Source organism: Pseudophryne corroboree, chromosome 10, assembly GCF_028390025.1.
Source record: "Pseudophryne corroboree isolate aPseCor3 chromosome 10, aPseCor3.hap2, whole genome shotgun sequence".
Classification (NCBI taxonomy): domain Eukaryota; kingdom Metazoa; phylum Chordata; class Amphibia; order Anura; family Myobatrachidae; genus Pseudophryne; species Pseudophryne corroboree.
The window spans coordinates 48,071,406-48,085,915 of NC_086453.1; the positions used below are offsets into that span (position 1 = coordinate 48,071,406).

General features: G+C 46.8%; 1 protein-coding gene across 3 annotated transcripts in view; it reads right to left on the reverse strand.

The window, feature by feature from the left end:
• The window catches only part of LOC134965935 (uncharacterized), a 241,633-nt gene that overhangs the window by 15,138 nt on the left and 211,985 nt on the right, over window positions 1-14,510 (reverse strand). For all 3 annotated transcript variants that reach the window (XM_063942338.1, XM_063942339.1, XM_063942340.1), the window contains one exon: window positions 1,577-1,743. In XM_063942338.1, the coding sequence (XP_063798408.1) occupies window positions 1,577-1,743 (167 nt within the window). The remainder of the gene's footprint in view (window positions 1-1,576; window positions 1,744-14,510) is intronic.

Genomic DNA, 14,510 nt, shown 5'->3' on the forward strand with positions numbered 1-14,510 from the left:
AGCTCCCCTAGCTGTGACCGGCTCCTCCGGGCCCATTTTCTAAACTGAGTCTGGTAGGAGGGGCATAGAGGGAGGAGCCAGCCCACACTCAAACTCTTAAAGTGCCAATGGCTCCTAGTGGACCCGTCTATGCCCCATGGTACTAATGTGGACCCCAGCATCCTCTAGGACGTAAGAGAAAGGTGATTTACAGAATGTTACTGGTAATGGGTCGTACTGAGCATTACTTTTATTGAAATTACTGGGCATTACCAACACTGAAAACTATCACGCTGGGAACATTGCTGGATACTTAATTGTAGACAGGTGGGTATATAAGGAGCCCGGCAGGGTAGTTGTTTTTACAGATATGCATACTATGTAGTGGTATAGGCTGGCATCTGAGGTCATAGCACAGGCTAGCATAATAACCTATGCTTAATATGCAGAGACACACGATGCCATTATATGTGGAGACCTGTTGATTATAGGTGTCCTGTCCTAAGAGTGCTGACATCACATTGAGCATGTAAGCAGAGGCACAGGAGCGTGTTTACAGACGACCAGTGATCTGGGGTGACTTCTATCTTCACAGTATGTTACCTCACTTCCACGGTGCCTCTCCTGGGTACCAGTCTTTCCATCTATTCCATGTTTTTAAAGTTCTTTATGTTACATTGAATGGAATGTATAAACACCTCAGATGATCAACGAACGGTCACATTACATTGTTTTCTACTACCCACGTTAGTATAACATTACAGCTCACACCCCCCACATATTCCTTCAGTGTGTCCATAATTCTATCATCCCAGTAAGTCACATGGCTTGTCTATTACCCATTCATAAGTCTACTTTCTTGACCATCAGTGCTGGTGGGCACAGCTAGAGTCTGGTAATGCTGGTGCTGATCTGCTCTGTTTAAGTCATCTCATACTGTTTATTACACTGAATAACCTGACCGTGCACTCATTCAATGGATTTTGTGTGTGTGTGGGGGGGGGGGGGGGGGGGGGAATAGAGAGTAAAAGCATTACTGAGCTTCTAATTTGACGGAAGACTTGATAATGACTACAGCGACCCAGATTTGCTCTCAAGTGCGCTTTGCGGGTGGATCTTACAATTCTTAGTACATGCTCCGTAGCTGGGCACACATGTATCTATGGGAGATTCAGTCACATCGCCACTTGTGGCTCCAGGGGCATAACTGGATGGTAACAGGGGGCTTGCATATAGCCTTAGTTGACTGATGGTGTGTTGAGGGCAATTGCTAAGTTGAGTGATTTGACTGTCGCAGACCCAATTGGCTATGCTGAGCTGTGAGATACCTCTGATTTCAGATGGATCTCTTAGACAAAAGTCAGGGCTCATGCAAGTGCTTGATCATAATAATGATGACTATACAGCCAGGTCTAGTTATAGGACCTGCACATGCATATACCATCCACATTTAGAGCTGTGTACACAGTGTAATGGTAATTGCAGCTGACTTGTGTGTAACTTTGAATCTGTTTACTGCACACGGCCATTATACACATATTTAGAATGGGACCATATAGACTGGGTAAGCATACCACTGCTTGTGGTACAAACTCACCATCTTTATGAGAGTGTGGACTGGACTGTCGCTGGGCAATGATAAGAAGTAGCTGGAGGACGTCTGCATCTGTTGCCTACTGCTCTGAGGCCGCTGGACACATTTCCTGGCGTCCCTTCCACTCTCATCTTTCCATCCTGGGTCTTTCAGCTTATGAGCATCCTTTACTAAACAACAGGAAAAGGCTGTTATATAGTGTGATGTACATACAATAACTACCTCCCTGCTGGGGAGAGTGAGCGCTATGTCATATGCATCATTCCTTATCAGAACGCTTAGCACACTAGTAAGACACACGAAGGACTTATACCCACTGGTGCACTTAGTAAAGCATGTCCAAACAAAGATGCAAACAAATGTCTAGATCAATGTGTTTGCTATGGGCGTGGTAGGGTAAGCCGGTGGCCATCATACCGGCGCCGGAATCACGACCACTGGGCGAGCACAAATGAGCCGCTTGTGGGCTCGCTGTGCTCACCATGCTGCGCTCACCACGCTGCGGGCACGGTGGCCACGCTATCTATTCTCCCTCCAGGGGAGTCGTGGACCCCCAAGAGGGACAAAAAGTGTCGGTATGCCGGCTGTCGAGATTCCGGCGCCGGCATACTGTGCGCCGGGATCCCGACAGCCGGGAAACTGAAGACCACCCGTTTGCTATATGGGTGCCAACTAGCTATTTTACTTAGTTGCATTCGGGAGGTGAATAAAGGGCCTAATTCTGATCTGTTTTTCGCTGCGCAGTGATCAGGTAACTACTGCGCATGCGTACGCACCGCAATGCGCAGGCGCGCCGTACGGTTACAAAGCGGATCGTTGTTGTGCACTGGTTCTAGCGAAGAAACAATTCACACAGCTGTTCGCAAGGAGATTGACAGGAAGAAGGCGTTTGTTGGTGGCAACTGCCCGTTTTCTGGGAGTGGTTGGAAAAACGCAGGCGTGTCAAAGCGTTTGCAGGGCGGGTGTCTGACGTCAATTCCGGGCGCAAATAGGCTGAAGTGATCGCAGCGGCTGAGTAAGGTCAGACCTACTCAGAAACTGAACAAACTTTATGTACAGGGCGGCTGCACATGCGGTTGCACACTTACACAGTTAAAATACACTCCCCTATAGGCGGCGACTATCTGATCGCAGCGCTGCAATAACTAGCTAGCGAGCAATCAGATCTGAATTAGGCCCAAAGTCCCTTCATTGACCTCAGTGTGCTTGATTTGCATCAAGCGTAAACAACAAAGGAAAAAGTGTCCGAAAAACTGTGCTGTAACGCACCCAGCCCAAGTGAAACGCGGGTGATTATACTGACATTGGCCTAACGGCTTACACTGTCAGACTCATTTACATGCTACAGTAGTAGGTGTAAGGCCTTATGTAATGCACGTACCCAGGGCCGGTGCAAGGTTTCTTGGCACCCTAGGCAAAACTTCTGCCTGCTGCCCCCCAACAACACCAATTACCCACTTTCCCAGTCAATAAGGTGAAAGTGCATGGACGGCTTCTTATATGTTTCCCAGCCGTCTAACTGCATTGAGTACAACAAGAATGTCTCTCTCAGAGACATCCTTATTTGTTGGGCACACTCAGTGGCTCTCCCTTAACAGATTCTGGCACTCTACCCAGTTTAAATTTTAACCAAGGTTAGGTTCAGGTGCAAACGGGCTGTTGTTCTAATTAAGCTGCCGCTATAGTTACAAGATTAGTCAATCCTGTGAATAAACAACAAAAACCATATAGATGATAGCGGCGCTAATAGTAGGCAATTAGATCAATATAAATATATACCACAAATAGATGGATGGAATGAAGGGTGAATTTTCTTTAAAAATTTAATAAGAACAATTCATTACAAACAGTGAAGAATAAAAAAGTTAAAATACCAAGAATAACCAATAGTGCTGCTAGATTTAGTGGTGTCTGTTCCTTTAAATGTATGGACTGCAGATAGGTGTGCGGAATAGGCACTAGGAACTGATGGCACACTCCTTGTAGACAATAATAAGAATTTACTTACCGATAATTCTATTTCTCGTAGTCCGTAGTGGATGCTGGGGACTCCGTCAGGACCATGGGGAATAGCGGCTCCGCAGGAGACAGGGCACAAAAATAAAGCTTTAGGATTAGGTGGTGTGTACTGGCTCCTCCCCCTATGACCCTCCTCCAAGCCTCAGTTAGGATACTGTGCCCGGACGAGCGTACACAATAAGGAAGGATATTGAATCCCGGGTAAGACTCATACCAGCCACACCAATCACACCGTATAACTTGTGATCTGAACCCAGTTAACAGTATGACAAACGTAGGAGCCTCTGAACAGACGGCTCACAACAATAACAACCCGAATTTGTTTGTAACAATAACTATGTACAAGTATTGCAGACAATCCGCACTTGGGATGGGCGCCCAGCATCCACTACGGACTACGAGAAATAGAATTATCGGTAAGTAAATTCTTATTTTCTCTAACATCCTAAGTGGATGCTGGGGACTCCGTCAGGACCATGGGGATTATACCAAAGCTCCCAAACGGGCGGGAGAGTGCGGATGACTCTGCAGCACCGAATGAGAGAACTCAAGGTCCTCCTCAGCCAGGGTATCAAATTTGTAGAATTTTGCAAACGTGTTTGCCCCTGACCAAGTAGCAGCTCGGCAGAGTTGTAATGCCGAGACCCCCCGGGCAGCCGCCCAGGATGAGCCCACTTTCCTTGTGGAATGGGCCTTGACAGATTTAGGTTGTGGCAAGCCTGCCACAGAATGTGCAAGTTGAATTGTGCTACAAATCCAACGAGCAATCGTCTGCTTAGACGCAGGAGCACCCATCTTGTTGGGTGCATACAATATAAACAGTGAGTCAGACTTTCTGACTCCCGCCGTTCTTGAAATATATATTTTCAATGCCTGGACCACGTCCAACAACTTGGAATCCTCCAAATCGTTAGTAGCCGCAGGCACCACAATAGGCTGGTTCAGGTGAAACGCTGACACCACCTTAGGCAGAAAATGAGGACGCGTCCGCAGTTCTGCCCTGTCCGTATGGAAAATCAGATATGGGCTCTTATATGATAAAGCCGCCAATTCTGATACCCTCCTGGCTGAAGCCAGGGCCAGTAGCATGGTTACTTTCCATGTAAGATACTTCAACTCCACCGATTTGAGCGGCTCAAACCAATGGGATTTGTTTAGAAAATCCAAGACTACATTAAGATCCCACGGTGCCACTGGGGGCACAACCGGGGGCTGTATATGTAGTACTCCTTTTACAAAAGTCTGGACTTCAGGAACTGAAGCCAATTCTTTCTGGAAGAAAATCGACAGGGCCGAAATTTGAACCTTAATGGACCCCAATTTGAGGCCCATAGACAATCCTGTTTGCAGGAAATGTAGGAATCGACCCAGTTGAAATTCCTCCGTGGGGGCCTTCCTGGCCTCACACCACGCAACATATTTTCTCCAAATGCGGTGATAATGTTGTGCAGTCACCTCCTTCCTGGCTTTTACCAGTGTAGGAATGACCTCTTCCGGAATGCCTTTTTCCCTTAGAATTCGGCGTTCAACCGCCATGCCGTCAAACGCAGCCGCGGTAAGTCTTGGAATAGACACGGTCCCTGCTGAAGCAGGTCCCGTCTTAGAGGTAGAGGCCACGGATCCTCCGTGAGCATCTCTTGAAGTTCCGGGTACCAAGTTCTTCTTGGCCAATCCGGAGCCACTAGTATCGTTCTTACTCCCTTTTGCCGTATAATTCTCAGTACTTTTGGTATGAGAGGCAGAGGAGGGAACACATACACTGACTGGAACACCCACGGTGTTACCAGAGCGTCCACAGCTATTGCCTGAGGGTCTCTTGACCTGGCGCAATACCTGTCCAGTTTTTTGTTGAGGCGGGACGCCATCATATCCACCATTGGTTTTTCCCAACGGTTCACAATCATGTGGAAGACTTCTGGATGAAGTCCCCACTCTCCCGGGTGTAGATCGTGCCTGCTGAGGAAGTCTGCTTCCCAGTTGTCCACTCCCGGAATGAATACTGCTGACAGTGCTATCACATGATCTTCCGCCCAGCGAAGAATCCTTGCAGCTTCTGCCATTGCTGTCCTGCTTCTTGTGCCGCCCTGTCTGTTTACGTGGGCGACTGCCGTGATGTTGTCCGACTGGATCAACACCGGCTGACCCTGAAGCAGGGGTTTTGCCAGACTTAGAGCATTGTAAATCGCTCTTAGCTCCAGTATATTTATGTGAAGAGACATCTCCAGGCTTGACCATACTCCCTGGAAGTTTCTTCCCTGTGTGACCGCTCCCCAGCCTCTCAGACTGGCATCCGTGGTCACCAGGACCCAGTCCTGTATGCCGAATCTGCGGCCCTCTAACAGATGAGCACTCTGCAACCACCACAGAAGAGACACCCTTGTCCGTGGCGATAAGGTTATCCGCTGATGCATCTGCAGATGTGATCCGGACCATTTGTCCAGCAGATCCCACTGAAAAGTTTGTGCGTGGAATCTGCCGAATGGAATCGCTTCGTAAGAAGCCACCATCTTTCCCAGGACTCTTGTGCATTGATGCACAGACACTTTCCCTGGTTTTAGGAGGTTCCTGACAAGTTCGGATAACTCCCTGGCTTTCTCCTCCGGAAGAAACACCTTTTTCTGAACCGTGTCCAGAATCATTCCCAGGAACAGCAGACGTGTCGTCGGGGTCAACTGAGATTTTGGAAAATTCAGAATCCACCCGTGTTGTTGCAGCACTAGTTGGGTTAGTGCTACTCCGTCCTCCAGCTGTTCTCTGGACCTTGCCCTTATCAGGAGATCGTCCAAGTAAGGGATAATTAATACGCCTCTTCTTCGCAGAAGAATCATCATTTCGGCCATTACCTTGGTAAAGACCCGAGGTGCCGTGGACAATCCAAACGGCAGCGTCTGAAACTGATAATGACAGTTTTGCACCACGAACCTGAGGTACCCTTGATGTGAAGGGCAAATTGGGACATGCAGGTAAGCATCCTTTATGTCCAGGGACACCATAAAGTCCCCTTCTTCCAGATTCGCTATCACTGCTCTGAGTGACTCCATCTTGAACTTGAATTTTTGTATGTACAGGTTCAAAGATTTCAGATTTAGAATAGGTCTTACCGAGCCGTCCGGCTTCGGTACCACAAATAGCGTGGAGTAATACCCCTTTCCCTGTTGTAGGAGGGGTACCTTGACTATCACCTGCTGAGAAAACAGCTTGTGAATGGCTTCCAATACCGTCGCCCTGTCTGAGGGAGACGTTGGCAAAGCAGACTTTAGGAACCTGCGAGGGGGAGACTTCTCGAATTCCAACCTGTAACCCTGAGATACTACCTGCAGGATCCAGGGGTCCACCTGTGAGCAAGCCCACTGTGCGCTGAAATTCTTGAGTCGACCCCCCACCGCTCCTGAGTCCGCTTGTAAGGCCCCAGCGTCATGCTGAGGGCTTTGCAGAACCCTGAGAGGGCTTCTGTTCCTGGGCAGGGGCTGCTTGCTGCCCTCTCTTACCCCTTCCTCTGCCCCGAGGCAGATATGACTGTCCTTTTGTCCGCTTGTTCTTATAGGACCGAAAGGACTGCGGCTGAAAAGACGGTGTCTTTTTCTGTTGGGAGGGGGTCTGAGGTAAAAAGGTGGATTTTCTGGCAGTTGCCGTGGCCACCAGATCCGATAGACCGACGCCAAATAATTCCTCCCCTTTATACGGCAATACTTCCATATGTCGTTTGGAATCCGCATCACCTGACCACTGTCGCGTCCATAAACTCCTTCTGGCAGATATGGACATCGCATTTACTCTCGATGCCAGAGTGCAAATATCTCTCTGAGCATCTCGCATATAAAGGAAAGCATCCTTTAATTGCTCTATAGTCAATAAAATACTGTCCCTATCCAGGGTATCAATATTTTTAGTCAGGGAATCCAACCAGACGACCCCAGCACTGCACATCCAGGCTGAGGCGATGGCTGGTCGCAGTATAACACCAGTATGTGTGTATATACTTTTTAGGGTAGTTTCCAGTCTCCTATCAGCTGGATCCCTGAGGGCGGCCGTATCAGGAGACGGTAACGCCACTTGTTTTGATAAGCGTGTGAGCGCCTTATCCACCCTAGGGGGTGTTTCCCAGCGCGCCCTAACCTCTGGCGGGAAAGGGTATAATGCTAATAACTTTTTTGAAATTAGCACTTTTCTATCTGGGTTAACCCACGCTTCATCACATACATCATTTAATTCCTCTGATTCAGGAAAAACTACAGGTAGTTTTTTCACCCCCCACATAATACCCCTTTTTGTGGTACTTGCAGTATCAGAGATATGCAAAGCCTCCTTCATTGCCGTGATCATATAACGTGTGGCCCTACTTGAAAATACGTTTGTTTCATCACCGTCGACACTAGATTCAGTGTCTGTGTCTGGGTCTGTGTCGACCGACTGAGGTAAAGGGCGCTTTACAGCCCCTGACGGTGTCTGAGACGCCTGGGCAGGTACTAACTGGTTTGCCGGCCGTCTCATGTCGTCAACTGATTTTTGTAATGTGCTGACATTATCACGTAATTCCATAAACAAAGCCATCCATTCCGGTGTCGACTCCCTGGGGGGTGACATCACCATTATCGGCAATTGCTCTGCCTCCACACCAACATCGTCCTCATACATGTCGACACACACGTACCGACACAAAGCAGACACACAGGGAATGCTCTTATCGAAGACAGGACCCCACTAGCCCTTTGGGGAGACAGAGGGAGAGTTTGCCAGCACACACCCAAGCGCTATAATATATATGGGAACAACCTTATATAAGTGTTGTTCCTTATAGCAGCTTAAATATATCAAAATATCGCCAAAAAAATGCCCCCCCTCTCTGTTTTACCCTGTTTCTGTAGTGCAGTGCAGGGGAGAGTCCTGGGAGCCTTCCTCACAGCGGAGCTGAGCAGGAAAATGGCGCTGTGTGCTGAGGAGAATAAGCCCCGCCCCCTATTTCGGCGGGCTTTTCTCCCGGAGTTTTAGATATCTGGCATGGGTTAAATACACACATATAGCCTCAATGGCTATATGTGATGTATTCTTTTGCCATAAAGGTATTAAATATTGCTGCCCAGGGCGCCCCCAGCAGCACCCTGCACCCTCCGTGACCGCTTGGTGTGAAGTGTGTGACAACAATGGCGCACAGCTGCAGTGCTGTGCGCTACCTTCATGAAGACTGAAGAGCCTTCTGCCGCCTGTTTCCGGACCTTCAATCTTCAGCATCTGTAAGGGGGGTCGGCGGCGCGGCTCCGGGACGAACCCCAGGGTGAGACCTGTGTTCCGACTCCCTCTGGAGCTAATGGTGTCCAGTAGCCTAAGAATCCAATCCATCCTGCACGCAAGTGAGTTGAAATTCTCTCCCCTAAGTCCCTCGATGCAGTGAGCCTGTTGCCAGCAGGACTCACAGAAAATAAAAAACCTAAAAACTTTTTCTAAGCAGCTCTTTAGGAGAGCCACCTAGATTGCACCCTGCTCGGACGGGCACAAAAACCTAACTGAGGCTTGGAGGAGGGTCATAGGGGGAGGAGCCAGTACACACCACCTAATCCTAAAGCTTTATTTTTGTGCCCTGTCTCCTGCGGAGCCGCTATTCCCCATGGTCCTGACGGAGTCCCCAGCATCCACTTAGGACGTTAGAGAATGTATATATATACGGAGAAGCTGTGAAGCATTCAGCGGCACTCGAGGTCTTTTTAAATAAACAACTGTATTAAAAGATCACAGCATAAAGCCAACGTTTCGGGACTGACACGTCCCTTTGTCAAGGTGAGTGCACCTTGACAAAGGGACGTGTCAGTCCCGAAACGTTGGCTTTATGCTGTGATTTTTTAATACAGTTGTTTATTTAAAAAGACCTCGAGTGCCGCTGAATGCTTCACAGCTTCTCCGTATATTCAACATTACCTCAGAGGGCACCGGGGCAATTGATTGGAGCTGTGGGAGTGCCGGTCCATGCCTTTTTCCTATATATATATATATATATATATATATATATATATGTTTATATTGATCTAATTGCCTACTATTAGCGCCGCTATCATCTATATGGTTTTTGTCACTCTACCCAGTTGCCTATCTCTTTCTATTTCATTCCGTCTCTCATACATACTGTACATACATATCCATACACTGCCTATTTCATATATACATTCATACATACTCTGTCTCGCTCATATTCCTTCACATCTATATACTTTTTCTGTCTCTCTCATTCTCGCTTTCTTTTACACACTTACTATCTCCCTTTATTTCTGCCACACACCTCTATCTCTTATACATACATATATACATCCATACACTGCTTCTCTCATATATACAGTCATACATACACTGCCTCTCTCATATACATTCATACATACAGTACACTGCCTCTCATATATACATTCATACATACATTACACTGCCTCTCATATATACAATCATACATACACTGCCTCTCCCATATGTATGTACGTACATACACTGCCTCCTCTCATATATACAGAGGCGGAACTACCGCCAGTGCAACCAGTGCATTGCACTGGGGCCCGCCTCTGTCCAGGGGCCCAAAGCATGTAATGAGTCAAACTGACTCATTACATGCCGCTGTGCGCTGCGGGCAACCGCTGCCCGCAGCGCACAGCCGCCCAGAGAGGAGAGGAGAGGAGCAGCGGTACGGGGGAAGGAGGAGGAGGGAGGTGGAGGAGGGATCCGCAGCAGCGCTTTGTTACTGGTTGAGGCGCTGCTGCTGCTGCCCCTCTGCTTCACTATAGGCTGTCTTCCGAGAACAGCCTATAGTGAAGCAGAGGGGCAGCAGCAGCAGCGCCTCCACCAATAGCACAGCGCTGCTGCGGCTCCCTCCTCCACCTCCCTTCTCCTCCTTCTCTCCTGCTCGGGAATCGTGAGTGACCAAAAGCTGCACCGAGGAGCCTGAGCCAGCGGAGAGGGTAAGTATACTTCTTTTCTTTCTTTCTTTCTTTCTTTCTTTCTTTCTTTCTTTCTTTCTTTCTTTCTTTCTGTCTGTCTGTCTGTCTGTCTTTCTGTCTTTCTTGGGACTGTCTGCCGCAATGTGTAAAAAGGGGGAATCTGCCTGCCGCAATGTGTAAAAAAGGGGAATCTGCCTGCCGCAATGTGTAAAAAGGGGGAATCTGCCTGCCGCAATGTGTAAAAAGGGGGAATCTGACTGCCGCAATGTGTAAAAAAGGGGGAATCTGCCTGCCGCAATGTGTAAAAAAGGGGAATCTGCCTGCCGCAATGTGTAAAAAGGGGCAATCTGCCTGCCGCAATGTGTAAAAATGGGGAATCTGCCTGCCGCGATGTGTAAAAATGGGGAATCTGCCTGCCGCAATGTGTAAAAAGGGGGAATCTGCCTGCCGTAATGTGTAAAAAGGGGGACGCTGTCTGCCGTAATGTGTAACAAGGGCACGCTGTCTGCCGTAATGTGTAAAAAGTGTATGCTGTCTGCCGTTATGTGTAAAAATAAGATTTTACTCACCGGTAAATCTATTTCTCGTAGTCCGTAGTGGATGCTGGGAACTCCGAAAGGACCATGAGGAATAGCGGCTCCGCAGGAGACTGGGCACAACTAAAGAAAGCTTTAGGTCACCTGGTGTGCACTGGCTCCTCCCACTATGACCCCCCTCCAAGCCTCAGTTAGGACACAGTGCCCGGAAGAGCTGACACAATAAGGAAGGATTTTGAATCCCGGGTAAGACTCATACCAGCCACACCAATCACACCCAGGGCCGGCGCTACCACTAGGCAGCTTTAGGCAGCTGGCTAGGGCGGCAGCCGCTGGAGGGCGCCTCTTATTCAGGCCAACATTAAAATGAAAGATGTTTCTTTAACATCTTTCATCCACTATACCAGATGCTGGTGACAGGGCAGGGCGGCAGCCACTTTTCCCCCAGCAACCCATTTTTTCCTTAATATTTTTAAAGGGGGGGGGATTGAGGACAAGCGCGCCGCGTATGCAGTCAGAGGCAGCAGGTGCCCGCTCCTCACCGCCAGCGGCGTTATGTAGCCGGTGACCGCAACGGGGAGCAGTGCCTCCCCGCCAGCAGCAGCGCTAACCAGGCCGCCGGGACCATGAGCCGATAGACGTTTGCAGGCAGCTGCAGGGAGCAGTAACCCCCCCACGCCAACCCGGCCAGCGGTAAGATGTCCTTTGTGCTGATGCGGCATCCATTCCGGAGTAGTGGCTTCCTGGAGGAGTCACTCCCCGAGAACGTGGTAGAGGTCACAGTTTGCCCTGGCTACATATATGTATGGACTATGGAGGCAGTCAGTGTATTTATGTATGAGAGAGGCAGGGTATGGATTTATGGATATATATGTATGGATGTATGTATGATATCATAGAGGCTATGTATGTATGTATTTATGGATGTATGTATGTATGATAGAGGCTATTTATGTATGAGAGAGGCCGTGTATGTATGTAAGTATGTATGAGAGAGGCTATGTATGTATGTATGTATGTATGTATGCATGCATGTATGAATGAGAGAGGCCGTATATGTATGCATGTATGAGAGAGGCCGTATATGTATGTATGAGAGAGGCCATATATGTATGTATGTATGTATGTATGTATGTATGTATGTATGTATGTATGAGGGAGACCGTATATATATATATATATATATATATATATCTATATCTATCTATATATATATATATATATATATATCTATATATATATATAATGTGTGTGTGTGTACGTATGTATGTATGAGAGAGGCCATGTATGTGTGTACGTATGAGAGAGGCCATGTATGTGTGTATGTATGAGAGAGGCCATATATATATGTATGAGAGAGGCCATGTATGTATGTATGTATGTATGTATGATGAGAGGCCATGTATGAGAGAGGCCATATATGTATATGTATGAGAGAGGCTGTGTATATATGAGAGGCCGTGTATTTATGGATGTATGAGAGAGGCCGTATATGTATGTATGTATGTATGATGAGAGGCCATGTATGTATGTATGTATGTATGTATTTATGTATGAGAGAGGCCGTGTGTGTGTATGTATGAATGAGAGTGGCCGCATATGTATGTATACAGTATACAAGGCAGTGCAATGGTGTGTGTATATGTGTGTATATGTATATATATATATATATATATATATATATAATGTGAGAGGCAGTGTGTGTATGTATGAATGTATATATGAGAGAGACAGTGTATGGATGGATGGATGAAAGAGGCTACGTACGTACGAAAGAGGCAGTGTATATATGTATGTATATGAGAGGCATTGTATATATGTATGTATATGAGAGGCAGAGTATGTATAAATGTATATACGAGAGAGGAAGTGTATTTATGAATGTATATATGAGGCAGTGTATGTACGTACGTACGTACGTACGTACGTACGTACGTACATACGTACATACGAATGAGAGAGGCAGTGTATTTAAGAATGTATATACGAGAGGGGCAGTGTATGTATATGAGAGACAGTGTATATATGAATGTATATATGAGAGAGGCAGTGTATGTATGTATATGAGTGGCAGTGTATGTATGAATGTATATATGAGACAGTGTATGTATGAATGTATATATGAGAGAGGCAGTGTATGTATGTATATGAGAGGCAGTCTATGTATGAATGTATATATAAGAGGCTATGTATGTATGTATGTATGTATGTGAGAAGCAGTGTATGTATGTATGTGAGGGGCAGTGTGTGTATGTATGTATATAAGAGGCAGTGTATGTATGAATGTATATATGAGAGGCAGTGTATGTATGTATGTATGTATGTATGTATGTATGTATGTATGTATGTGAGAGGCAGTGTATGAATGTATGTGAGAGGCAGTGTATGAATGTATGCATGTATGTGAGAGGCAGTGTATGTATGAATGTATATATGAGAGAGGCAGTGTATGTACGTACATACATATGGGGGAGGCAGTGTATGTACAGTATGAATGTATATATAAGAGGCAGTGTACTGTATGTATGAAGGTATATATGAGAGAGGCAGTGTATGAATGTATATATGTATGTATAAGAGATAGAGGTGAGTGGCAGAAATAAAGGGAGATAGTATGTGTGTAAAAGAGAGCGAGAATGAGAGACACAGAAAAATTAGATAGTGTGAAGGAATATGAGAGAGACAGAGTATGTATGAATGTATATATGAAATAGGCAGTGTATGTATGAATGTATATATGAGAGGCAGTGTATGTATGAATGTATATATGAAATAGGCAGTGTATGGATATGTATGTACAGTATGTATGAGAGACAGAATGAAATGGAAAGAGATAGGCAACTGGGTAGAGAGCCAGAATCTGAGTGTGCCCATCAAATAAGGATGTCTCTGAGAGAGACATTCTTGTTGTACTCGATGCAGTTATACGGCTGGGAAACATATAAGAAGCCGTCCATGCACTTTCACCTTACTGTCTGGGAAAGTGGGTAATTGGTGGTGTTGGGGGCAGCAGGCAGTAGTTTTGCCTAGGGTGCCAAGACACCTTGCACCGGCCCTGATCACACCGTATAACTCGTGATACTATACCCAGTTAACAGTATGAAAACACTGAGCCTCTCAACAGATGGCTCAACAATAACCCTTTTGTTAACAATAACTATGTACAAGTATTGCAGACAATCCGCACTTGGGATGGGCGCCCAGCATCCACTACGGACTACGAGAAATAGATTTACCGGTGAGTAAAATCTTATTTTCTCTAACGTCCTAGTGGATGCTGGGAACTCCGAAAGGACCATGGGGATTATACCAAAGCTCCCAAACGGGCGGGAGAGTGCGGATGACTCTGCAGCACCGAATGAGAGAACTCAAGGTCCTCCTCAGCCAGGGTATCAAATTTGTAGAATTTTGCAAACGTGTTTGCCCCTGACCAAGTAGCAGCTCGGCAAAGTTGTAAAGCCGAGACCCCTC